This window comes from Monopterus albus, unplaced genomic scaffold (assembly GCF_001952655.1).
Source record: "Monopterus albus unplaced genomic scaffold, M_albus_1.0 scaffold192.1, whole genome shotgun sequence".
Taxonomy (NCBI): domain Eukaryota; kingdom Metazoa; phylum Chordata; class Actinopteri; order Synbranchiformes; family Synbranchidae; genus Monopterus; species Monopterus albus.
In genome coordinates, this window is record NW_018128072.1 from 1,037,713 (window position 1) to 1,062,375 (window position 24,663).

At 42.8% G+C, this 24,663-nt stretch overlaps 5 protein-coding genes across 7 annotated transcripts in view; all 5 read right to left on the reverse strand.

Annotated features, from left to right (window-relative positions):
• The window catches only part of LOC109970231 (adaptin ear-binding coat-associated protein 1-like), a 9,315-nt gene extending 7,158 nt beyond the window's left edge, over positions 1-2,157 (reverse strand). The window contains exons 1-4 of one of the 2 annotated variants that reach the window (XM_020617650.1): positions 1,982-2,071; positions 1,510-1,599; positions 922-1,022; positions 778-804 (exon numbers count right to left, since the gene is read on the reverse strand). In XM_020617650.1, the coding sequence (XP_020473306.1) occupies positions 778-804; positions 922-979 (85 nt within the window). In that variant the 5' untranslated portion in view covers positions 980-1,022; positions 1,510-1,599; positions 1,982-2,071. Of the gene's footprint in view, positions 1-777; positions 805-921; positions 1,023-1,509; positions 1,600-1,981 lie in introns of both variants that reach the window. The other variant, XM_020617649.1, reaches the window with a different exon arrangement.
• Positions 2,158-3,029: 872 nt separating this feature from the next.
• On the reverse strand, positions 3,030-5,048 carry aicda (activation-induced cytidine deaminase). The gene is made up of 5 exons (XM_020617651.1): positions 5,029-5,048; positions 4,109-4,274; positions 3,709-3,991; positions 3,195-3,310; positions 3,030-3,110 (listed from the first exon to the last, which is right to left on the reverse strand). Exons 1-5 carry the CDS (start codon positions 5,046-5,048, stop codon positions 3,060-3,062), a joined length of 636 nt encoding a protein of 211 aa, XP_020473307.1. The 3' UTR covers positions 3,030-3,059.
• Positions 5,049-7,499: 2,451 nt separating this feature from the next.
• On the reverse strand, positions 7,500-10,052 carry nat14 (N-acetyltransferase 14 (GCN5-related, putative)). Of its 2 annotated transcripts, none has more exons than XM_020617612.1 (4): positions 9,901-10,052; positions 9,268-9,427; positions 8,836-9,141; positions 7,500-8,726 (listed from the first exon to the last, which is right to left on the reverse strand). In XM_020617612.1, the coding sequence occupies exons 2-4, from the start codon at positions 9,346-9,348 to the stop codon at positions 8,283-8,285; spliced, it is 831 nt and encodes a 276-aa protein (XP_020473268.1). In that variant the 5' UTR covers positions 9,349-9,427; positions 9,901-10,052; the 3' UTR covers positions 7,500-8,282. The 2 variants fall into 2 exon arrangements, with proteins under 2 accessions (XP_020473268.1, XP_020473269.1); XM_020617613.1 differs by lacking the exon at positions 9,901-10,052 and adding an exon at positions 9,591-9,888.
• A 204-nt stretch (positions 10,053-10,256) lies between these two features.
• znf628 (zinc finger protein 628) lies at positions 10,257-17,900 on the reverse strand. The gene is given in 11 exon segments (XM_020617591.1): positions 10,257-12,580; positions 12,702-12,944; positions 13,183-13,337; positions 13,663-13,996; positions 14,134-14,304; positions 14,747-15,265; positions 15,268-15,603; positions 15,712-15,784; positions 16,896-17,044; positions 17,046-17,152; positions 17,894-17,900. Coding segments are annotated over 11 exon segments (4,092 nt in total). The 3' UTR covers positions 10,257-10,582.
• A 1,609-nt stretch (positions 17,901-19,509) lies between these two features.
• il11a (interleukin 11a) lies at positions 19,510-24,230 on the reverse strand. Its single transcript, XM_020617604.1, has 5 exons — positions 24,170-24,230; positions 23,234-23,391; positions 20,409-20,504; positions 20,121-20,282; positions 19,510-19,947 (listed from the first exon to the last, which is right to left on the reverse strand). The coding sequence occupies exons 1-5, from the start codon at positions 24,174-24,176 to the stop codon at positions 19,768-19,770; spliced, it is 603 nt and encodes a 200-aa protein (XP_020473260.1). The 5' UTR covers positions 24,177-24,230; the 3' UTR covers positions 19,510-19,767.
• Positions 24,231-24,663: the final 433 nt, after the last annotated feature.

The window sequence follows — 24,663 nt, forward strand, 5'->3', positions numbered from 1 at the left end:
TTCCAGCATGACAATGACCCCAAACACACAGCCAGGGCAACTAAGGAGTGGCTCTGTAAGAAGCATTTCAAGGTCCTGGAGAGGCCTAGCCAGTCTCCAGACCTGAACCCAATAGAAAATCTATGGAGGGAGCTGAAACTCTGTGTTGCCCAGCGACAGCCCCAAAACCTGAAAGATCTGGAGAAGACCTGTGTAGAGGAGTGGGCCAAAATCCCTGCTGCAGTGTGTGCAAACCTGGTCAAGAACTACAGGAAATGTCTGACCTCTGTAATTGTAAACAAAGGTTTTGGTACCAAACATTAAGTTCTATTTTTCTATTGTATCAAATACTTATTTCATGCAATAAAACGGAAATAAATTATTTAAAAATCTAACAATGTGATTTTCTGAAAGTTTTTGTAGATTCTGTCTCTCACAGTTGAGGTGTACCTACAATGAAAATTACAAATCTGTCCATTCTTTGTAAGTGGGAAAACTTGAAAAATCGGCAGTGTATCAAATACTTATTTGCCCCACTGTACATGGAAAATGGCCCAGTGGCAATTTCATGAAGAAACATTCAGAAATTTGAATTTTATATTCACTAGACCAAATCTCAACTAAGAACTGATCTGAGCAGAACACAGTCTGTAAGTTCATTCTAACTTCTGGCATTCAGTTTACATAAAAGACTGAGCAATTATAAGTTATAATCTGAAGACAGCAAACATGCTAAGTCCATAAAATGCTTCAGTAGAGAGAGAAAGAGATTATCAGCCCATTTGCTTCAACACAAACCACATGCTTGGACGTGGGCTGGGTCACCTTGGAAGAGATGAGTAACAGAGAGGGGGATGGTGTCAGGAGACTACACAGTGAAATGATTTAGAACAGTGGCGGTGCCAGTAAACAATGGCGCTGTCTCGTCTGCTTCTCTCTCACCAGAGATTCTGTCTTCCAGTTTCACGTAGGCCACTTTACCCCGGGAAGTCACACGCATGCGTCCCGTCCAGTCAGGAGCATCCAGCTTCCAGTCGGCAGCCCTGGGACACACACACACAGGCGGTCGGTGAGACAGTGTGACGGAGGTAAACTGGAGGTTTACTGAAACTGATGCTGACATGAAGGTGAACAGTATACAAGAAAAACAGGCGACAGGGAAGGAATTGTGGGGTTTTTGTGTTACTGTGCTTTATTCTTGAACACTGAAACTCTACATCAGCCATTTTCTATGTGAATGAAACTTGACCAGGGAATTAGCTGGACACTCACTTATCGACCTTACTCACTACACATATGGTCAGAGGTTAACCAATCACTTCTCTCATGGGACTAGGCCTGCTGTGTGCTGCCCTTTGGTTGGAGTAGTGTCCACTCAGATACAGCTGCAGCAGGTAAGGCCAAAAGACCAGCCAATGAAAAATGAGGTAAACAATTCAATGCCAGTGTTTTTAACAGACCTCCAGCATGGCCACTTATTAGCACAAGGGTAAGGGGTTTGCCAGAACAATGTTGTCTTGGAGCACCTACCCTTGGGTATTAAAGCGGCATCAACCCCGATGAAGTGTTCTTGAGCAAGACACTGACTTCTTTACAGCACCAGCTGCTGTTCTGCTGCGACTTACAGGTCAGAAAAGTACAATGAGAAGCTTCAGAGCAAAACACAACTGGCTGGACCTATAAAGTCACTGACTTTTAAGCAGTCTAAGCATCATTTTATCTCTGATGTGCCATTAGGTGACATAACACAGCCACTGACATGAATGCAACAAACCCAGTCATGTGCTTCAGGTACAAACCTGTAGTTTGGTGTTTTTCACATTGACATTGTAAATACACAGCAAAAACACCAAGCATACAAACGACGACCGTCGTTACGTGAGGCTGCGTGATCAGGGGATGAGCTCGTTAGGTAGGTCGTGAAGGCAATGGCTCCTAACGGCCCCAACTCGCACGGATGCTGGGTTATAAAGCTCCAGTGTCAGGCCGCCGCCTCACTCACCTGATAGCCCGGTTGGATGCTCTTGGTGGGATTCGGTAAACGCTGACTTCAGGTTTGATACAGAGGACCGACTCGTACTCGGACTGACCCTCAGTCGCCATCTTGATTTTTACTCTCTCGGTGTACGCCGGTGGTAGTGACGGTGAGCGGTGTGTCCGTGCGGCGACAAACGGATACGCGACCGTAATAGACTGTGTATTTGCGCACACACTAACTGGCGACCCTGGTGCACTGCTGCAGGGTCAGTGATGCCTAAAGGGACATTCCACCGAGGTCTGTTTACTCATGGGAAGTACTACTGAGACTGTGTCATGTCAAAGAAAATTACTCTCAGGTAACATCACTTGACTACTTTTGGCCCAGGTAACATTACTTGACTAATTCTGTATTTTTCAAAGACAGAAAACCTAAATTCCAAACAGCAAACTGGGGTTTGAGGTGTGAACTTTTTGCTAGTCCAAGTTTGTGCCCCTCTAGCTATGTTTGACAAATGCAGACAGTGGTTTAAAAACACATGTTGCAAAAAGTACTTTCAGAAGCAACAAACATTTCTTACTATGTGGATACAAAAAGTCTGCTGAATGAAAGAAGATAAAAGATTTTAACTGTCAAGACTATTTATCCAAACAAAAATGGCAAACCTATGGCTGAAACATATCAGCCTACAGTCACAACATATTTGATGGAACATTTTTTTCATTCAGCTGGTTAGAGGAATCTTTTGGGATTCTGCAAATACAGTTGGAACAGTAGTATTTTAAGCAGTTGTAAAATAACTTTTTAAAAGGCAGTATTAGCTAGGCTAAGTACTCACAAATCTATAATGTCAATAACATGACACAATATCTCATTGTACATTATTTTATTTCACATTATTGCTACAGAATAAGCAAGCAGCAGCTACCTAATGTTACGAGCCTTGCCACAATTGAAAGCTATTTTTTGTCATTTTTTTGCCACCAGGTTTTCTCGTTCTCAGTTTAGTAGTTGTAGTGATGGACCCACACCAACATGTCATTTTCTTTACAGAATTAATGATAGACTTAATAGCACCACCAGATGAGGTCACAGGTATGTTTCACAGTCCAAGTAGCTTGAAGGCATCTCTTAAATCTTCTGTTTCACAGGGCTAAGAAAGAAATAAAACATCATTATTAGAATTTTAAACATCCTGTTGGTTGAAGAAGATTATGTAGTGGGTTAAATCTTCTACCTGGAGGATGCGATGGAGTTTTCTGGCAAGGCGAACAGAGTTTTGGTGCAGCTCATCCCAGGCTTTGAAATTGCTCTGCTTACGAGCCACAAAGGTCTGCCAGCAATAGAAGAAGTCTGAAGCGAAAGGAGCAATTCATCATTATTGTTGACACCCAGCGCAGTATCATGATAAGGAAGGGTAATGTTTTTTAGGTGGAATTTGGCTTGATTACTCATCCAGTCATTCTGGCCCTAGAACTGGGGTGGGCAGTTCCAGTCCTTAAGGGCTGCTGCCCTGCTTGTTCTCCAACTATCCCTGCACTACCCACTGCTGATTACCTAAATCGGGGGTGTTCAGTCAGTCATAAGCTGGACAATACCAATTCACTTTGTCTTTGCTCACTCAACACACCTGGTCCAGGTAATCCACAGTGGGTAAGACCTGAATTGCCCACCCCTGCTTTAGAGTCATATATGCGTCTGTCCCTTTTTATATTTTTACCACATATATATATATAAACTGATGCCTTCACCTTTGTAACTCATGACTGTGATCTGCACTCCAGCATTTTTCAGCATCCTCAGGCCATCTCTCTCACGGCTATCCTCCATGTCACAGAAGTAAAGGCGAGAGACGAAGATCCTAAGGCGAAGGTTGGGCATCTGGCTGAGGAACTGTGCCAGTCTAATGGAGCAGTTGGCACAGGGAGACCAGGAGCAGAACCAAGTAATTGAGTAACTGAGCCGCCTTTCTCCAGTAATGCCGTACCCCCATAGACCAGGGCACAAGGCTCCCAGGTAGCGCAGGAACAGCATCTATAGACAAACAGGAGAAAGGAGAAAATAAGAGGGATATAATCATGCTATACTCCCTGCCTTTCCCCTCAACAGGTCCTCCTAATCTGCTCTGCCATCTTCACTCACATTACTTACCTCTACATGGCAGCCATTGCGATTACGGAGGTGTCCAAAATCAAAGGTCAAGGAGTCTGGACCCACCCGCCTCTTCACTACAAAGCAGAGGTATGTCTCATGCCTGCCTCTTGCCCAGCGGACGTTCTTGTAATGGTAGATGAACTTTTTTCGCGGCAAAAGCACACTGAAACAAAAGAAGAAATGTTGCTCTTTTATATTAGCTTATTATGTGGTGCAGGAAGAACAGAAAACCACACTACAGTGGGCACAGTTCAGCTAACATAAAGAACATTTAAAGATTTTTTAAAGATTAAATACATCTAGAAAAACTTCAAGTTTCCACTAGCAGTTAGCATATCACCAGTAATAATTTCACTCTCAAAGTCTTGTTTTGTAAGCCAACATCTTAGTGAGAGATCATTTCAGCCGTATTTAGCAAAGACAGAAAGTATGGCAGCAAAGTCTGAGACAAATTCTATTAAGGGACTCATTAAAAAACAGTAACCCTAATAAGGTACTATACAGATAACTCACACATTAGTTTAAATTCAACAAGTTAGCACAATAAACACATGTAAAACCTGTGGTTAACCAAATGTGAGTGACGGACAGTCAGAAGACAGCTAACATTCATTGCTTTCTCTCATTCTCAGTTTCATAACTTTTAGCAGAACCAGGACAGTTGTTCATCACTCATTAATACTGAAACCTCCATTCATAGTACTCAGGAGTACAGTGGCATAATTACTGTAACCGATTTTTATTAAAGAATAGCTTATATTAGTAACAAAGAATGAGAAGAATGGGTGAATTCAAAAAGTATTTATAAAAGCCACCTGATTTATTTCTATCTAATAGCATATGTATGTGCAATCTGTATTATGTATTAATAGAAATACATATACAACATATAAAGAGAATGTATCCATTTTGCTCACCTGTCTAGCTTTGTAATCATTTCGAAAGACGCGCTTTGCTTTGTCACTCAGCGGGCGTGGGTAATAAATGAAGGTAAATGAGAAAGAGTGAAAGTGTGTGTATGTGTGTGCATGTGAGTGTGTGATGGGGGTTAAAGGGAGGGAAGTGAGAGCATATACCTCTAAACATAAACATCCTGCATACAACAGAGGCAGCTTCTGGTTGGACAAAGATTTTTCAAAGTTTAGGGGGTGTGATACAAAAGAGATGGATTATTGTGTCGCTGCACAACAATTAAAGCTAGAGACGTATTACTCATTAGCAAAATGTTTGTTCTTTTCAATATCATCTTTTTTTTATATTTTGTGAAAAAAATGTAGCATTAGTTCCAATAATGATTAAAGTCATTATTTTGGTATAAGTAAATAAAAGAATTTCAGTGGGAAGGCAGATTACACAACACAGATTTTACAAAATAATCTGAGTGAGCAGACATGATGTGATGGTTTGACGCAATTTTGTAACCTCTGGAGTTTTTCACAGACGTCAGTAAACTGGGCCAGTTGGCTGGAACTTTCCAAACACTTAAGAGTCATCCAGTCTCTAGCTGCTCCACACCGGTTTTCCCAGACTACTAAGTTAAAAACTTCCAGATATCTTCTCACCTTGATCCACAGAAGGATCATACCCAACCATCCTGCTGTTCAGCCTTTCCACCTAGTCCCCCACCTCCTCTGGGCCCCAAAATTTGGTGGAGCCATAAGCGTTCCCAGACCTTGGAGGCCCTGACACCTACTTTGTCCTCAAACCTGGATTTCCCCAAACTGTGTCAGGCTGTGAGCAGACCTATTAACGACCTCCCTCACCCTACGTGTTTGCTAAACTGGCTGGCCAGCTGACGAACCACAGTGTGTGGATAAATCTCACTCATAAGTCGTTGCACCATTAGATGCTGTCATCCGTCCTTGCCAAATCAGGATGTGTATTATTTTGCTCTTGTCTTTTCTTTGCTGTGTCTGTTTTAGCTCTGGTCTAGTCTGCTCACTCAGTGGCACTGCATGCAGGCATCCTGCTTTCCCATGACTCCCCTCACCCTCTCATGCACTCTGTGGTTTGGGGAATTTACCGTTTCCTAGGGTGGCTGTTTTTGGAGCTCATCTGTGCATGCATGCGCCTGTGTATATGTGTGCTGTGTGTGCTAGGCACCTGTATCTGCATGTCTTAGCACAGTCTATAAATTACACATCAACTGGAACAAATTTATGTAATTTATCTTATGATTGTGTGGTGCTCAAAAATTTTGAGTGATTCATGTTTATGTGTGGCTGCATGCTGTGAGCAACCTCAGATCATATTGCATCACTTGGACAGTGCACTAAGCCTAATGTCTCTGCACATTTGATCTTCTGTGCATGTGTGTTTTCTCGACTTTAAGACACTGAACAAATGCCAAACTATATGTAACCACTTCCCACCCAACTCTCTGGGTTTGACCACAGCTGACCAAGGTCATCTCACAGTCACGCATGAATGCTCATGTGTGCTGCCATCCCTCTCATGCATCGTATATGTGTGTGTGGTGAAGTAGTACAGTATGGCCAGACACTACTGTGCATTTAATCCATAGACAGGGCCAGAAACTGGGTGTAGGAAATGCCAAGTCATACTTTCCGAAACCCACCCGCCCACACCCTGTACATGCGCACAAGCACACACTCGCACACAGCAAATACCGTGCAGACACACATGACCACAGTCACAAACAGACTTTTTTCCAGTGTGTGAGCTCACATCTGTTTCCTGACAACAATAATAGCTACAGATCGGCCGGGTAGAGGCCCAGCTAACAGGTGTCTGCTCTTTGACGGTCATGGGTAAACAACCTGATGATGCCCTATAAGTGTCATGAGTAAAAATACAGCTTTTACAAGGGCAATTGGCCTCAACACACACTTAGAGTACCCCTGCATGTATCAACTTTATTGTTTAACTGCTCAATTATTTCATCAAAGTTAATTAAAGGACTGATTTTCCACATCTTTCATGATCAAGAGTCTGCAGTTTAAAATAAGTTTCTGTCTGTGTTCACATCAGGTGAGGTATTCTTCTTTGTCACACCATTGTACAAACATTCTGTGGTGTTTATCTGTGGCGCACTGATGCTATACTGACATTGTCTGAGGTTAGCAGTAAGGTAGATTCACAATGCAAGCGTGAGGGCTGCTAACCATATTAAGGTTAGCCTCAGACTAGGGCTGTGTGCATTTCCCCGCTTAGTCACATAAACTGCCATTCACCTGCAAACCACACACATCCTTGAGTCAGAATATCTCTGCATATATTTAACATGCTGTGATAACATCAGAAATGCAGGTGACTTTTGAAATGCTAGTACTGAAGTGGATTTATATAGGTGTGATTTTGTCATGCTTGAGGGTAGCAGTTAACGGATGCTTTAATTGTAATTTACCAAAAATAACAATACATACAATTGAATTGTGGCTGTTTAATTTTGGCCAGTTATTTCAGCATTAAACATTTAGTTAATGACATGCTACTATTATCAACACTAATGTACAATTTGGAATTCACAGTTAGTGATGTTCCTCTGTCATGTTGTAAAATAAACCAAGCAAAACCAAAATGAAAGACAAAAAACACAAGTAAAATGGGAGAGAGTGTGTTTTTGCAGACTCATGGACTCACATACTGTACATGAAGTTGAGCAGCAGCTGCTAAGGAGAGCAGAAAGATAAAAGACAAATTCTGCAGATTCACATAAACCACACTTACTTCCTATACAGTAACTGTACATCCTCCTACACATCTGGATGGTTTCTACACAGACAAGTGCATGCATTCACACACACATTTACCGTGTTGAAATTGCCACAAATGTACAGTTTAACTGCTTCTCTGTTCACATTTTACATAAATATTTTGCTTAATTACAAATGACCAGAAAATGACATGCCCGAGGCCTCATCATTTTTGAATTAATAAATAAAAAACAAATATTTACTTTGCAATTGAGAGATGGTACTTAAAATGATGAAAATACTTCAAGAAACAGAGCAGCAACACATACAGTAAATAAATACTGACATAAATAACACAAATATCCAATAAATTATTAACAAACATGTGCCAACATGTGGCAGTAATGACACTATCACCTTCAGAAGAGATCCACAGGTTGCTCTTATTTATCTCTTAATATTCTTTACCTGGGCTCATTGCCCCTTTTTCACTCCCTGAGTACATCAGCACCCAATCACAGGTCTCTGTAAAACACCTTAGTAAGGGGGTGTCCCAGAAAGCCTCTCTCTGGAGTCTCTAGCTTCATCTCCTCATCGTTGTCTTCATCGGCCCCCTCCCCCAACTGCTGATAGCCCAGTTTCCTGAAGAAGGCCTCCCCCACCTTGGAGGGGTAGGGGACATGTGCATACACTCTGCGTGCCCCAGTTTCCCTCTCTCTCTGCTCCAGACTCTGGACCAACTGCCGGCCCAGGCCCTCCCTGCGGTACCAGCAGCCTGTCACCAGCCTGCAGATTCTCCTGATGCCTGCTCGTGTCTCACTCTCCCGGAAGATGCAACCCAGGATCTCTCCCTCACAGTCTGCCACCCACACCTGCCCTGCTGCCTGTTCCCTCTCTGGGGTGACCTTCTCTTGTGACACGTCCTTGTCCCCGTCATTGGACCCAATTCTGCGCCTTGGCTGAAGGAAAAAAGATTATATTACTGCAATGTTTTGTCACAAGTGAAAAACCTGAAGTGAAAACTACCTACCAAAAAACTAAGAATTTCAAGCAAACCACTATACTAACCTTTTTTGTCAGGGGTGTCTTTCCACTAATCCTACTATATGGATTGTACAGTGTCTCATCCTGTGTCCCACGGTAGCTGCTGCCCACATAGTCCCAGTAGGGGCGGCTGCTGCCCAGAACCCCTGTGGATCGCGGCATGGTGATCTTGAGAAAGACAATTAGTAGGAAGACAGGAATAGCAAGAGCCAGGATAAAGGAGTGGACAAGGCAGCGCAGGATTGAGGAGAAAACAGCCAGGATGAAAAGGCAGAGTGGACGAGTGAGGATGTGGAGAATGAGACGGTTTTCTGTGCCCTCGCAGCCCTCCTGGATAGATTAAAAAAAAAAAAAAAAAAGTTAAAAATAACATCAGCACAGACCTCACAAGGACAGAGGCAGGTTTACACATCAACCTATATTAAAGCAGCCTTTTTCTGAATATATCATACGAACCTTGATGAGAGCTTTGACCATCTCTATGTCGTCCTCCTTCATCCTCCTGATCACCACCTGATCCAGCTCCAGCCTCACCATGTTTGGGCGTTATGCACAAACAGTGGGCTTGCTGCACCAACACAATGTGTCCAACTCCAACACTGCGTGCACAGGGACTCTGCAACAACACATTTCAAGAACAGAACATGGACAACAGTTTTTTAATGGTCTAACAGGTGACAGTGAAATACAACTGTGGGATTTTTAACGCTAAACCATGCAAATAACTGATACTCTTATAGACTGACAAATAGGTTAATGTCTTATTGTGTTATCTGTACCCTGACAAGCAAGTCGAAGTTAAAACGAGTCCACAGCCTATAATTTGCAGTGCAGTAGATTTCGCCTACAGTAGCCTAACATCACACCCACGCTGGCTCCAAGCAGGCAGATGGGGATTGTGGATTTGAAGAATGCTTCACCATCATTCTGCGCCTTTATAACGCACACCATCTTCACGTTTAAGAGTGATCATCAAAAGTACAGTGGAATGTGAGGATACCGTTTAAATCCTTATATGGATATAATGAAGTGCTGCGGTCTCCTGACACATGTAATGCTACACTCCTGTTCCTCTCCGGTTCCTCTTACCTTCTGCACAACGCAACTCAAATTAAGATGAACGTTGGGAAACGCACAGTTTTAGTATTTCTGTTTGTTGGAAATTCCGTGCGGGTCTGACACTTTTCACTGACAAGAGTCGTTTCTTGCGTAAAAAGAGGCGATGGTGAATATAAACCTACTCTGTTTTACGTTCCCATTAAACGTTTTCATGTTGATCTACGCCATTCGCGTACGTACAATGCGCAAACATACAAGGCTACGTCAATGGTAACGTAACGTCGTAAGCAGCGCTCCGAATTTATTTATACTTTGTCTTTAAAAATAAAAAAACTTCAAGTACATTAAGAAAAATGAAGCAAAAAACCAAAATATTAGGTATTAACATGTTTATTAATAATTACCTACTGTTTATATTAACATTGTGAAGAAAGTAGGCTATGTACAACATTTATTCACAAATGTACTTATTAAAAGAACTGCCAATGACAGTATCTTAAACTAGTATATAGTGAGGTCCATTTACAGCCTATATGAATGTATAACATTTCTAGTATGTGGCACCATGGCATTACAACACAGTACACATCTAACTGCATGTTCTCTCTCAGTTCCAGGAGAACTCAAACTGACTAAAGTGCTAACACACTGAGCTCACAAATAGCAAGGCATCGCCCAAACACAGTTTTCTTCTGTAACATGCACACAGCTTTTAGTTAGAGAAGTGCATCTCTTCAGAGTTAGATATAGGTCCTTTTCGTATTGCGTCTTCAGTTGTCTGTACCAATGTGCTGGCTGTAGAGCTTAGTTCCTTTACAGACTTTTCATTCACCTGTGCAGTTAAACCCTCATATTTTACCTCACTGCTTGGTGACACCTCCCCATCTCCTCCTCTCTCCATTCTGCCTTCTCTTAAGCTACTGGTGCTGACCTCAATGATGACAATTTCCTCTCCACTTTCCAGCTGAAATAAACTTTCCATATCCCCCCCACCCTCAGTAACCCCACCACTTGCAGCACTGCAATCTGCCCCTTCTTCTCCAATCATTCCCGCTTCACCTTCTATCAAGGCTATCATTTGCATACCCTCATCAGTTTCCTGCTCCATCTTGCTCTCACCCTCCAGTTCAAACACCACCTCCTGCTCATCAAGGGGCACCAAACCTTGGGCTGATGTACAGGAAAGCTGTAGGTTGTTATCTTGCCCTTGGCTGAAGGCAGCACTGGATGGACCACTGTCTTGTGCCTCAGGGTGGAAGTGTAGGACGTACGACTGTCCCTGACTGCTCTCCTCTCCTGCCTGTTTCTCACCCTGCTTTTCTCCAACCCAGTTATGTAAAAGTGACATCATCCCTCTCTTATCTCCCTCTTTTTCTCCTTCATCTTGCCCATCTGTCTTTAACTGAAGCATCACTGACTTTCTGTCTCTATCCATTCTTCCACTGACTGTCTCTGCTGATGCTTCCCCTTCAAACTGAAGCACATACGACTCCCCACCCGCCTTGATATTCATCCCCTCCTTGGCCTGTCCTTCATCATCAAAACATAATACAAACTGTTTCCTTGTCATAGCTTCTCCTGCAGGGACAGGGGTAGAAACGAGTGTTGCTGTGGTGGCTGGTGTAACTCCAACAGTTGATGGAGGTCCTGAGGTGTCCACTGTGGGGGCTGCAGTGCTGGAAAATGAAAGAGCTGGGACAGTAGTACAAGATGCTGACAGGGGACAGTGAGAAAGAAATGATGGTGATGATTCTGTGGTGGTGTTAGCAGCAGTAAGAGTGTGTGAGACAGTGTGAGTCACATTACAGTCTGTTACTGACACAGCTTCACCTGCAGTCTGACTGAATGGAGCTGTTTCAGACTTCTGAAGAGTAACTTTTGGTTTGCGTCCCCGTCTGCCCCGTGCTGTCCGTGTGCTTTTCCCTAATATGGGCTTACTCAGTAGGGAGTTGGCAGAGAGGGTGTGTGTTCGTGTGGCCACAGGAGTGTTCACGTTGTTGTTGTTGTTGGTGGTGATTATGATCCTGGTCTGCTGTTGTTGCTGTGATATGGTCGAAAACTGGGGTATCTGAGTCTGTGTTTGGTTTAGGACAGACTGAAGTGCTTGGATAGTCTGAAGCACAGGCAGAGTTGGAGGCTCCGGAGCTGGTGGAGTCTTGTTTGTTGTTGGGAGGAGAATCAAGCTGGACTGGCTGCCATTGTCAGATGGGCACTGCAGGAGAAGGAAGATTTGGGACTGGGACAGAGGCAGAGGTGGTGGTGGAGGTGGTGGAGGGGTGGGTGTAGGGGATGACAGAGGAATGAGCTGCAGGCCGCTGGCTGTCTGAATCATAAAGTAGTTCTGGGAGGTATTGGGGGGGATATTAAGTGCTGGCTGGGATACAATCAGGCTGCCATTGTTTCCTGAGGCTTCCAGGGTGATGGGGTTAAGCAAGGTTGTGGTGGTTGTTATGCCTCCAACACTGGCTTTCACAGCAACTCCATCTTTACCTTCAGTCCCAAGGCAGGGTAGGGGAATACCACTGCCATGGGTACGGATGTGCCTCTGCAAATAGGAGTGCATGACAAACTCCTTAGAGCAGTATGGGCACTTGAAGTCCTTGCGTGAGGAGTGTGTGCGAAGATGGAGCTGAAGGTTGGAGGAGTGTGTAAAGCTTTTATTGCAGTGTATGCACTGAAAAGGTCTCTCACCAGAATGGGTGCGTTCATGCTGCACAAGAGAAGGGGAATGAGAAATAGAGAGAACTGTTTGTAAGATGAGACATCTATACATTATAAATGGCTAAGAATCTACATGAGTTCACAGCTGAATCTTGACAGGCAACACTGACCTGTTTGAGGTTTGACGTCTGAGAGAAAGACTTGTAGCAGATGGAGCAGGTATGAGGCCGAAGTCCAGAGTGCATCTGACTGTGTCTACGTAGACAGCTGGTGTTCTTGAAGGACTTGCCACACTCCTTACACACATATGGCCTCTCACCTGTATGCTGCCGCAAATGGTACTGGTAGTGAGAGCTCCATTTAAAAGTGAGAGGGCATTGAGGGCACTGGAAAGCCCGTACACCTGTGTGCACCTGGGTAAGGTGTAAACAGAAAAAGAAGACATTACTTCGCCCTAACAAGTGTTCTAATATAACAAAAATCTACTGCACTTAGTTGGTGGTATGGTTGCTTTTGCATTTGTTAATACAAATGATTTTGGATATGTGTTGTAATAAGTACAGCTCATCTGTTCTTCTGATATGATTTAATGCAGCTGAAGAACAGCAGCCAGCATGTATAAATTTATTGCAACAGAAGAATGAGCCTTACCCTCTGATGGATTGAAAGCAGCGATGACCTTTTGAAGCTCTTTCCACATTCAGTGCAGCGGTAGGGCCTTTCCCCAGTGTGATCCCGCATGTGGTACTTCAGCCCTGATGAACCTTTGAAGGCTTTTCCGCATTCTGAACAGCAGTACGGTCTCTCTGTAAGAAAGTATATGCAACAGTGTCACATTTGTAACATTTTTGACACACTAACAACAAAAACATGTTTTTTTTTAGCAATCATTATATTGATTTTCACATTAAAAAACAACCCCTTGATTTACTTTTGACTTCACTGACATTCTGATTGCGCTAAATGTATTAGGACCCAATTGGATAGTGAATGGAGTATGGCTATTCTTGAATGTAAGGAGTTACCAATCCATGTGGAAAGGATATAACAAAGCATTTCATACTTCCTATGGCCACTGTCTCCATATCAAAATGCAGTTTTGTGTTTGTCCTGCTGTGAAAATGTCTTCACCTCCAGCTGGAGTGCTCTTGCTGACTCCTGGCTTTTTTGGGCCTTTGGTTGGTTTGGCCGGTTGTTCCTCTTGCTCTTCACCAACGGTAATGATGTCGACACGGATCTCTCTCTGGCCTTCCTGCTGCTTGTCTGCCTGGCTGGGAGACGAGGGCAGGGGGAGAGTCAGGGAGAGGGATGGAGGACACACTATCTCAGCCTCTGCTTCAGCCAGGAGACGCTGCTCAGGGGTGTGGGAGTGTTGGTGGGTGAGGAGTGAGGAGAGAAGGGGGAAGGAGCGGTCGCAGGCAGAGCAGCTGAACTGGGAGCGGGACTGTGATGAAAGAGAGTGCATCTGGACAAACAAAAGGGGAATACAGGAGAGAAAGATGGATAAATCATTATGCTGAATTTTAGTCTTGGTAGTCAATAAAGTGCTATAATCTGTATAGCAGTGTTAGTAGTAGAGCAGTTATTAACAGTTATTCCCACCAGTGACACATGTCTATTGAGGCCTCCACTGGTCTTGAAGGTCTTATTGCAGTAGCCACATGACAGCCCTGCCCATGTGGTTCTGGCCTCTGGCTGGACGGTCTCAGAGCTCTGAGTCACCTCAGTGAAGCTCTGCAACAGATCAAACTGGGCCTGGGTGGTGGCCACATTCTGAGGACCAATCAAAGGAAATAGTACATATCAAAAACACATATCTTCAGATTAAACTCGTTGACTCTGTAGGGTGGAAATTTTTAGATGAATTAAAATTTGATTATATGGACCATGAGTGTTTGTATTAATCTTGAATAGTAAAGTCCTATTCCACCACACATCACAAACAGTACATATACATTTTCTGTTTGTTTTTTTAGGAATGTATCTAGGTAATAAGCAAACTATGTAGAAAAATGAATTTGCCACTGCCAATCTCACTTATTAACCTCTGATTGGTCAACTGTTGTTCTAAAATAGCCATCAACAGACACACTAACAGACCTTTTTGAACCAAGTGAAAATATCTGAGATGCGTGTGGTGATTCACAGATCTGACCAGGCTACATAAAACTCGCCATGGCCTAGAATCCTTGTCTAGATACTGTAATTCACTTACTGCATTGCTACCATCTCCTCCCTCCGTCAGTCCAAGAAGCACCTCTGTTGTCTGACCATTTTCAGCCACTGTGGTAGTCTCCACCACCTCCTCAAAATCAGCCAGCAGGTGTCCAGCTCCCACCAGCCCATCCCCAACCTCCATCCCTGCCCCATGCTGGTCTCTACTGGTCCCAGGCTCCTCTGGAGCCATGTGGATGGCCTGGTGCTCCTCCAGATCTGTTCGTGTACCAAAGGTGTGGCTGCAGCTCCCGCAGGTGTACAGCAGCACGCTGGACCCGGTGTCTGTGCTCAGGTGAACCTCTGTCCCAATGGCTCTAGATGTACACACGTCGTCCCCAGAGGGGGTGAGAGTGAGCTGGGGGAGAAGGCCTGGATTCTGGCCAGAAGAATTTGCAGACAGGAACACTTCTTCCATCCCCACCCCCACTCCACCAGTTCCTTCCTGGCTCACAAATCCCACCATGTCCGTCAACATGGATGATGCAACTTCCTCTGTCCGTACAACCACCTCCACTATCGGGCTAGGTTTGATGAATGCGTGAAGCAGCGTCCACACTCACCACAAATGTAGGGCCTCTCACCTGTATGTATCCTCATGTGCTGCCTCAGGTTGGTAGACTGAGTGAAGGATTTGTTACACACTGTGCAAGTGTAAGGCTTGAGACCAAGATGGACATTCTTGTGTCGCCGCAGGCTGCTTGAATTCTTGAAGGCCTTGGGGCAAGTGTCACATGGGTATGGACACTCTCCAGTGTGCTGGCGCAGGTGATACTGGTAGTGAGAACTCCATTTAAAGGTCAGGGAGCAGAACGGGCACAGGAAGGTACGCACTCCAGTGTGGACACTCTGATGTACCTGGGAATAGGCCGAAATAGAGATGTGAAATCTCTCTTTGATTTGTAAGCACCTTTCTTTTCACAGACAAAATTCTTGTTTATGATATGTCTTTGTCTGGAATCTCACCTGCAGCAGAGAAGAACGTTTGAAGGCTTTGCCACAGTCCTGACATTTGTAAGGCTTCTCCCCTGAATGAGACCTGCCAAAAAAGTAACTATTTAGGAGGGCAGCACAATTAATTATGTACAGTCATTAAAGGTGTGACACTTTAATTTATCAATACAGAAATACAATGCACTTTTATACACTAGTACAAATCAAGCTGCATTTATTAAAAGTATGTATTATGGATTTTTATAATCTGCTTCCATAACTCTCCTGTTAACTTGAGTTTGGACAACTGGAGCAAATTACAAGTAAGGTGGGTCCAGTTTTTGCTTAAGAAATTTCTTTTGAAACTATACTGGCTGTTACGTATAAGATCGGATTACACTTCTACCCTGAAAATGCGCACTTCTTCTTCCATTCATTTCACTTAATTTCCAGCATGTGTTTTCTTTTCTTTTTAGAGCGAAATCTCTTAGTTGGCTCTGGTAAAGCACTTTGTTCAAATTTGATCAACAAATTGCAAGACTGGCCAATAAAAATGCTGATGTACTGTGTTAGGAAATGGAGAAGTCGTTATTTTGTTGATCCACAAACACTTTATTTTGCCAAATATCACACTGCCTGACTACTACTGCAGCATGGCTCTCATACACTATTTACAGATTACTGTATGATCACTCTCCTAAATATTTATTAAGTGATCATGTTGGTACTGTGACATCACATCCCTTTTCAATGTTGAATGCAGGGAAGTTTTGTTTAAGGCAAATGCGACTGTACTTTAAGCCTTCAGCCAGCTGATGCCACATTCTGCATATATACCTTAGTAGAAAGTCACTTTCGGCTTTTCCCATTTAGGGGTTGCCACAGCGAATCGTCACACTGACAACTCACATGTTGACATTTGGCACGTGCTTTACGCCGGATGCCCTTCCTGACGCAACCCTGATTTGAACCTGGGCCTCGGCGGTGAGAGCACTGCGCCTTAACCGCTAGCCTACCAGGGACGGCTCGCATATATACCTTAGTAATTGATGAAAGTGATTCTAAGCAGTATTGATACACATTACTCCATGTCTGTAAACCAGATCAGATCAGTACAGATGAGGAGGTAAAATACAGAAAGTACTATTAACACTTTCAGGAAACTATTGTAATACAGTTACAATATGTGCATGGTAAACAGCATTGCCAAGGTATACCGTTGGTGATAGAGCAGAGCAGAGGAGCCCTTGAAGGCCTTGGGGCAGACGTTGCAGCGGTATGGTCTCTCATTGTTGTGGCTCCGCTGGTGGTGGGTCAGCCTGGATGACCACCTGAAGCTTTTGCCGCAGTCTTTACACTGAAAGGGGTGATCTGATTGCTGGGGCTGCTGGGCCGGGCCTGACGCTGACACCGTCATCGTGTCCAGGGCCACCTCTTCTCCACTCTCTACTACCCCCTTTTCTCCCTCCACCAGCTCACCTCTCTCCCTATCACCCTCAACATCTTCTCCAGAGCCCAGAAGGGATGGGAAAGAAGAAAGCGATGCAGTGGACTGGGTTGGTAAGAGTTCTGCTTGGACTACTAAGGCCACTGAATTAGCCATTACCAGGACAAGCTGGTGGCAGATGAGGGTATTCCTAAGAAACGGGTGTGGATCAGTTTTGGGGTAGAATCATGGTTTTTCTTTCATCCTGCCAACTTTCATGTTTTCTTCTGTGTATAAATTCCTTCTCTGACAGCAAACACCTGTGATCCCAAGTAGACAGCTCAGGACAGGTTTGACATAAAGTCAAATGGAAATAAATATAGTATTATAACTTTTTAACTCCTGGTAAAAAAAAAAAAAAAACGGTCCCTTTAAATTCCACCCTTCTCTCCCTCCCTTCTCTCTATGAAACTACTCTCCCCTTCCCTGCTGTCTTTCTTCTGGCCATCAGTCCGTTTCTACCCGTCCCCGCAGTGCGGTGCTTAGTAGCAATACATACACAGAGGCTGCAGCTAAGTTACACATAAAGGTACTCTACAAGTGTATCTAAGTGTGTCCGGTCACCTGTGCAAGCCAAGAGACAACAACGACAAATATCAGTTTGTACAGTATCAACAAATCCAGTTACTGGCCTACATTTAAAGCTAATCTAGCCCTGGTTAATGCGAAATTACATCGCTAAATTGTTAGATAAGGATTTGCATGAATACAAGGTGAAGCAGTACTCACCGCGCATCTTTAACTCATGTTAAAGCTATATTGTTGATATTATCAAAATGAGGTGGATACCGCAGTGCTAATCCACACAACCTTAACAATAAACACAGCACAAACTAACAGCAGTTCTCCACCCGATGATGCCTTCGAAGAACAGCGACAGTGATTGGCTGTTTGCTACAATAGATGAGACACTACCATTGGCCAAGAGCTGTAACAAACAGATTGGCGTTTTTAAACTTCTCTTAAAAGTTTTTAGAAGTTATAAATTTGACTGGGAAAACACGTGTTTGGTATGCACATATACTACAAGACATTTAGAAATATTTTATAAAGCGTTATTAACTTAGGACATTTATCCGTTCTATGCATTGACTGTGCAAACTAGCGCACAGACGTCTGGGTAATGTAGTATCTGAATGTGTTTGCCCTAATTTCCATCTTTTAGTTTATATTGAAGATCACGTGGACCATGGGTATGAAAGATATACTCAAATTCATTGGCACATTCTTCAGTATTTATTTCACCAAGGCACATATTTCACATTGTGGCCAATCAGTGTGTGGAAGAGGCATCTTGATGTTACAACAATAATTTAAACATGATGGTATTATAATAATAATAATTGTAAATAAGATTTAAAAATTGTATAAAAGTACAAAAAGATAGGCGGCTTGCTCCGCTGCAGCACAAAATAAATAGCTCCACCAAGTTACTTAAATAAATAGTCAATACTGTAACAAATACTAGAAGAGGAATAAACAAAAATGATAGTGATAAAACTGGTAATCTGTATTATATTGTAGAAAACAACATAATACACAAAAGCACTGTATACAACAATTTACATTCTTGTATATTTATGTACACCTGTACAGAACATAGTGTCACAATACATAGTATTTTAAGGCTTTGGGTGTTTAATTTATAAAAAAAAAAAACTTTTCTCCCCCAAAGCACAGATTCAAAATCAGCCGTCTCACTCATCCAAGAGGCTAATCCTAACAGGGTTGTGCAAAGAATCTAATCAGGTCCATCAGTGCTCAGCAACAGGTCATATTCATACAACTTTACAACAACATTTATGCCTCCTCACACAGAACGCAAAACAAGCAGTGAAAATAGAATCTCTGCCAAAAGAAAGTGTTCACTTCTTGTCGGCTATTATCTTGACATTTCCAAATAAATGCAATTAATTTCATAGGCCATCTACTATTATGTTAACACGTGGCACTTTTAACATGGTTAGAAGATGACATTAATGTCTTCAGAAATAGGAAATTTGAAAGCAAATTGAGAGATAGTGAAACTCAAGGCTGTCCCCAATGTGTGCTACATCTACTGGAAGAATTGTTGATTGAAGAAATGCTCAAATGCAAAGTAAATTAAGTTAAACCAAAGTCATTATCAGAGCTATAGGTTCAGGAAGTGCTACTGTGTGTTTCTTGAGGATCAGTGAGACAAGACAAAAAGAAAGATTACAGAGATGTGAGCAAATGAATTCACGTTAATACAGAATTAAAGATGAGAGTGATACATTACACCTTCAAATAAATAAAATTAAATAAATTACTAAGAGTCAATAAATAAATAAATACATAAATAAGATGGTCATGAACAAGGCCTTTAGGAGAGACTGGGGAAATCTGACATGATCATTGTAGTTAAAATGGCAGTTTGCTTTAACGGGAATCTTGATAGTTGTAACTGGCTGCAGTGTAAAGCATTCTCAGTGGCTCTGATGGAAAAACACATTCTCCAGCACACATCATTAGCTGATGTTTGGACCTCTGAAGAGATGCTATTGACTACAGAGCAGACTGACATGGCTATGGTGGGACTCCACATATCCACTTGGTTCTTCAGCCATAGAGTTTATGCATCATCATTGTACTGCAGTAACTTTGGGCTTAAGGCTGATGAATGCTCTGTATGCCCAATCACAGAAGAGCTTGAAGTGTTGAAGAAGCTCATGGCTGGACTGCAGGACATCAAACTGATAGGGAAGGTGAGGAGGGAGGGAGGGGGTTGCCGGAGTCAGCCTTGGTGCCTCAACCTTTAGCATCTGTGGACGAGAAGACAGGCAGACAAACAGATTAGAAAAATAAGAAATAATTCATTGTCACATTAAGTGATAGCAAACAGCTGTAGAACATATCATTTAGTACTAAATCTCACATCGAGAAATTTAAGATTAAGCCTTCATAACAACTGAGAATCAACAAGGTGAAACTTTACCTGACGGTGCAGCAGGTTGATGAGAGATTTCATTTCTCTGATCACCTCCACCAGTTTAGGCACTGCCGGGTGGTGGTGCTTTTTTGAAACCTTGTTCAGCCACTCAAAGTGGTGCTCATACAGCTTCAGGTCAGCATGCAGCTGAGAGAGTGTGGGCTTCAGCTGAAAACAACAGACATACTTTACAGACATGCATGGGTGTGGCAAGATGCAACTGTGAACAGAAACAGACCAGCCCCTCTCTCTTCACAAGTACATACATACACAAATACATTATCAGAGCATTACTTCAAGATTGTTGAGATCATTGGCTGATCTGTTGCTCATTTCTGGCAGAGACCTGAACCTGTGGGGCTCCACATCTGAGTCAAATGCATGCTCCCTCTGAAAGAGAAAACAAGACAGAGCAGCCTGTTAGTAATTTGCATCAGCACAATTTTACTCATCTTGAGAGAAGTCACGACAGCATGAGGAAAGTTTCATCCTAGCATCTCAGTTGGTCTGTTTTCTGTGCTTAGACACAGTAGCTCTCACTGAGGAGAGTGCGGTTGATCAGGTCAATGTGAGTTCACCCACATTCAGCCTCCCCAAATGTCAACAATAAGAGAAAATGACCTGAACCCACAGGATGTTTTCTACAGGGAGTGAGGATAACAACATATGCAGTGACTAAGAAAGCTCCAATGGGATAGACAACACAGGGCTGTGGGGAAACTCCAGGGTCACAGCTATAAAAAGACGGAATGACGCAGTGCTGTTGCCCAGTCTGGGTTGTGTTGTAAACTCTGATCAGGCATCAGATGTAGGACTCTTCATGGACAGCAGAGGGGGATAACCAGCCAGACTGGAGGTTTATGGAATTCTAAAGGCAGCTGTGCTCATAGGTAGTACAATTTAGTATTAAAACATCCTGATTCAGTAATGAATGGACATAAATGGATATGAGTGATGTGACATGCGTCATTTCCAATCAGCAGAGGAACATAACAACATTAGGATGATGAGTGCTGAGAAATGCTTTGCGTAAACAGGTTGTGTATGCTTAATGCTTCCTTAATCTGTTATGCTGTTTTTCTTGTCCTGGTGTTTTCTTCCAGTTGTTTGTGTTGATGTGTTTGGTGATGAATGTGTTACATTCTTTCTCATGTCTCTCCATCAGCCATCCATAAGAGCTCACTTATGTTTGTGGTCCAGTGTTTTATCTCTGTTGCTTTTGTCTTCCTCCATCCCTTGCTTCGCTCCTTTCTCCCCTCCTCTCTCTCTCTCTCTCTCTCTCTGTCTCATACCAGGTGCACAAGCACATGCAACATCACACATACACCACTGGCTTGTCATCTAGTTGGCTCTCTGATCTCTCCATCTCTTGTGGTTTTGCCCCATCTTTCTCAGGCTATAATTCTACCTCTTATCCTTCTTTTTCCTGCTCTCTCCATCGTGACCTCACCCGACAGAACTTAGCATCTAGCCTTTTTCTTCCTGAATGCAAATACTGGAATGTGATAAATCTTTTTGATTTTTATCAGGTCACTTTGCTGTGGTGACCGAAAGCAAAACACCAAACACTGCACCTACACAACCAAGACTATTTACAAAACCTTCAATGCATACACACATACACACACAGAGAGCCACAAAAATGCATGCACACAAATGCGTACATATATAGGCTGTATATATACACATTTTTGCACCCATGCTGTGTGCATGCAAACACAGTCTCACTCACACGCACGTATGGTTACATCGGAAAACTTATATAGGCCTATGCGTAGAGCATCAGTTTCATTGCTTTTTTTTGCAGGGACTTTCCATGGTTTCTCATTCTATTTATCTTTCCTAACTTTGTCCTCTCTTTATTGGAATTCCACACAATAAGGAAAAAATAAAAACAAATCTTCTATGTTACTGAAATGTCTAATACTGACCCCAACCCCCTTCGACAATGCTGGATCTTCTGGACTCTACCACACCACAGTGGCCTGTGACATTGTTTTTAAGCATCAAACACACATACTCATGCAGAGCAATCACACATTCTGAACAGTGTCTATTTACCATGACTACAGAAAGCACATAGCTGGTTCTTATTTTATCCCCGGAACAAAAGAGTATTAGGATTTGCATAATGCAAAAACAGAATCTAGTTCACTCATGTGTAACTGGAGATCCAGCGATATGATCATGCTTTCTTTTCACCTGTTAAAACACAATGCACAATACACAATCAGCTGGAACTTGGCCAAGTTCTCAAATTCTGATTTTCCTACCAACTTGACTGTCAACAAAATGACATTTCAGGGAAGAACTGTGAGTAGGATATGTGTTAGAGATTAGCATCTAATTTGAGAAAAAAAAACTTCTCCAACTCCATCCACACGTCTTCAGTCTAGCTGCAAAATATAAACATGTTTCTATGTAAACAGGCATGGGATGTACTTTGCTGTGATTTCACAGACAGGCTTGGACAGTTGGATTCTGATTCTGATTCTGGTGTAGGTACAGCGTTAATATGTAGTTGTAAATTGGTTTTGTCGGGACATAGTAAAATGGTTTCTAAAACTTTATCTTTTGATTCTCTGTTCCTTTCACCACATCATGTCTATTGATGGACTATCAGTGTAAATGGGGTTACTCTCCTTGGTTCCATAAGAACTGATATTCATTTAATCACATGTGCACTGGACTGGATGCAGACATTAACCTATCCTCCAGTCTTCTTGTTACTGCCACCAGTCAGGTGACCAGGCAGACCTCTGGAGTCCAGAGTGGATTAAATGTGAGTCAAATCTCCCCTGAGGCTTTTGCTGCCCCGATGGACTGCATTCAGTCTGTCATCGGTGAAAGCAGCTTAAGACAGACAGATGTTCTGCGCAAACAGCGAAACATGGTTTCCACAACCATACATGGTGCAAAGTTAGAGAAATCTGAAGTGTGAGATTGTCTAAAGTGAAATGTACCATTAGCATCAAAATCCAATTAGGGAAGGGTCAGTGAGCAGCATCCACTTCCACCCTAATGCTAAAAATTCAATTAGCACAGGATTGTCGGGATTTCATTAGTCTCTCCTCCAATCAGTAGTGAGAAGGGTCATTACTGACGACAGTGTCACTTACCAGCAGCTCCTGGGTGAGCTTCATCAGATTTTTGGTCTGATTGGACAGTTTATCCAAGTCACTGGGCCGCCGCTGTGGTACTGGAGAAGCAGATGTGAGCACAGGCAGCTGAGCCAAGAGCAGCGAAAAGAGGAGCGATGAGGAGGAGTCGAGCAGCACTGGAGGGGGTAGAACAAAACGGAAGCAATTAGTGGAGGGGTGCTGTCATCTCGCCATAATTATAATGACCTCAGGCCACGGCTGCCAGGTCTAGGGGATGATGTTGCACCATAATATAAACAATAGCGCTAGACTTGGGAGAGGGATCCTGAAGAGCCTCGGTGTCATGACGAGTCATGTTTTCACAAGCTGAATCCAAATCATTAAACCATTAAAGGTCGCTTTGACACTGACTATCAACCATCACCTCTTTATCCTATAGCAATGCAATGAATGCTGCTGATTGTCACACCTGCAACTGGATAGGTACGTGAGCTGCTGATATAAATGATATAGACCAAGCCAACTCTCTAACAGTAAGCTCATTCATTCTTTTCCTTTCAAGTTCAAATACGAGGCAGACTAAGTATTAAAACGGAACCACGGTGGTGTTGAAATGATGATTCCTTGATAATTACCGGGGAACCACAAGAATCGCAGCCAAAATAACACTGCTGGAGCATGTGAGCGCCCAACTTCAACAGTTTAGGGAATAAGTTGTCCATGCCGCAAGTTGTCAGTGACTCAAAATGTAATTGACTTGTTTAGAAAGTGAACTGTAAATCAATTATTTGATATATAGGGACGATAAAAATAGCTGTTAAAAGTCACATAAGTGACGTAAACATCACATACACACAATTCAATTAGCTTTTAGAAATAACATAGGATAAAGAGGAGATAATTAACACAGTGAGCAATTAACCTATAAACTAACACACTCATACAGTCACTTACATTTCATATTGGTTCGGGTCCAAGGGATATGTAAATCAGCAGAAAAACGCAGATAAATAAATAAATAAAAAACTAAATAAATTGAACTCCGGAAATTGTCACGTGCTCCGGTTTCTTCTTCGCACGCTTCAGTCAGAGTGAGCAGGAAAGTTGTCAGGACAGAATGAATGTAAGAGCAGGGAGATGACTGCAGCACTCAGAGAAAGTCAGGAAAAGAGAGGTAAAAGCCAGTATCGTCTAACTTTCTGTCTTTAGCAAAGTTTGAGATGAGCTCTTGTAGTCTTTATGGAGTGTTGAAGGCAGAGAGACAGTTTGGAGAGAGAGGCAACAGAAATGCAGAGAGAGGGATGCGAGTGTGGTAAGTCCAATTTTTGCGCGCAGTGAAGTGTTTAGGCTTGTTTAAAACTTCCTTTATAAAGACGTCGGGCCTATGACACATCGACAGTGACTCACTTCATTCATAAAAACACGCATACACACACACACACGTACAC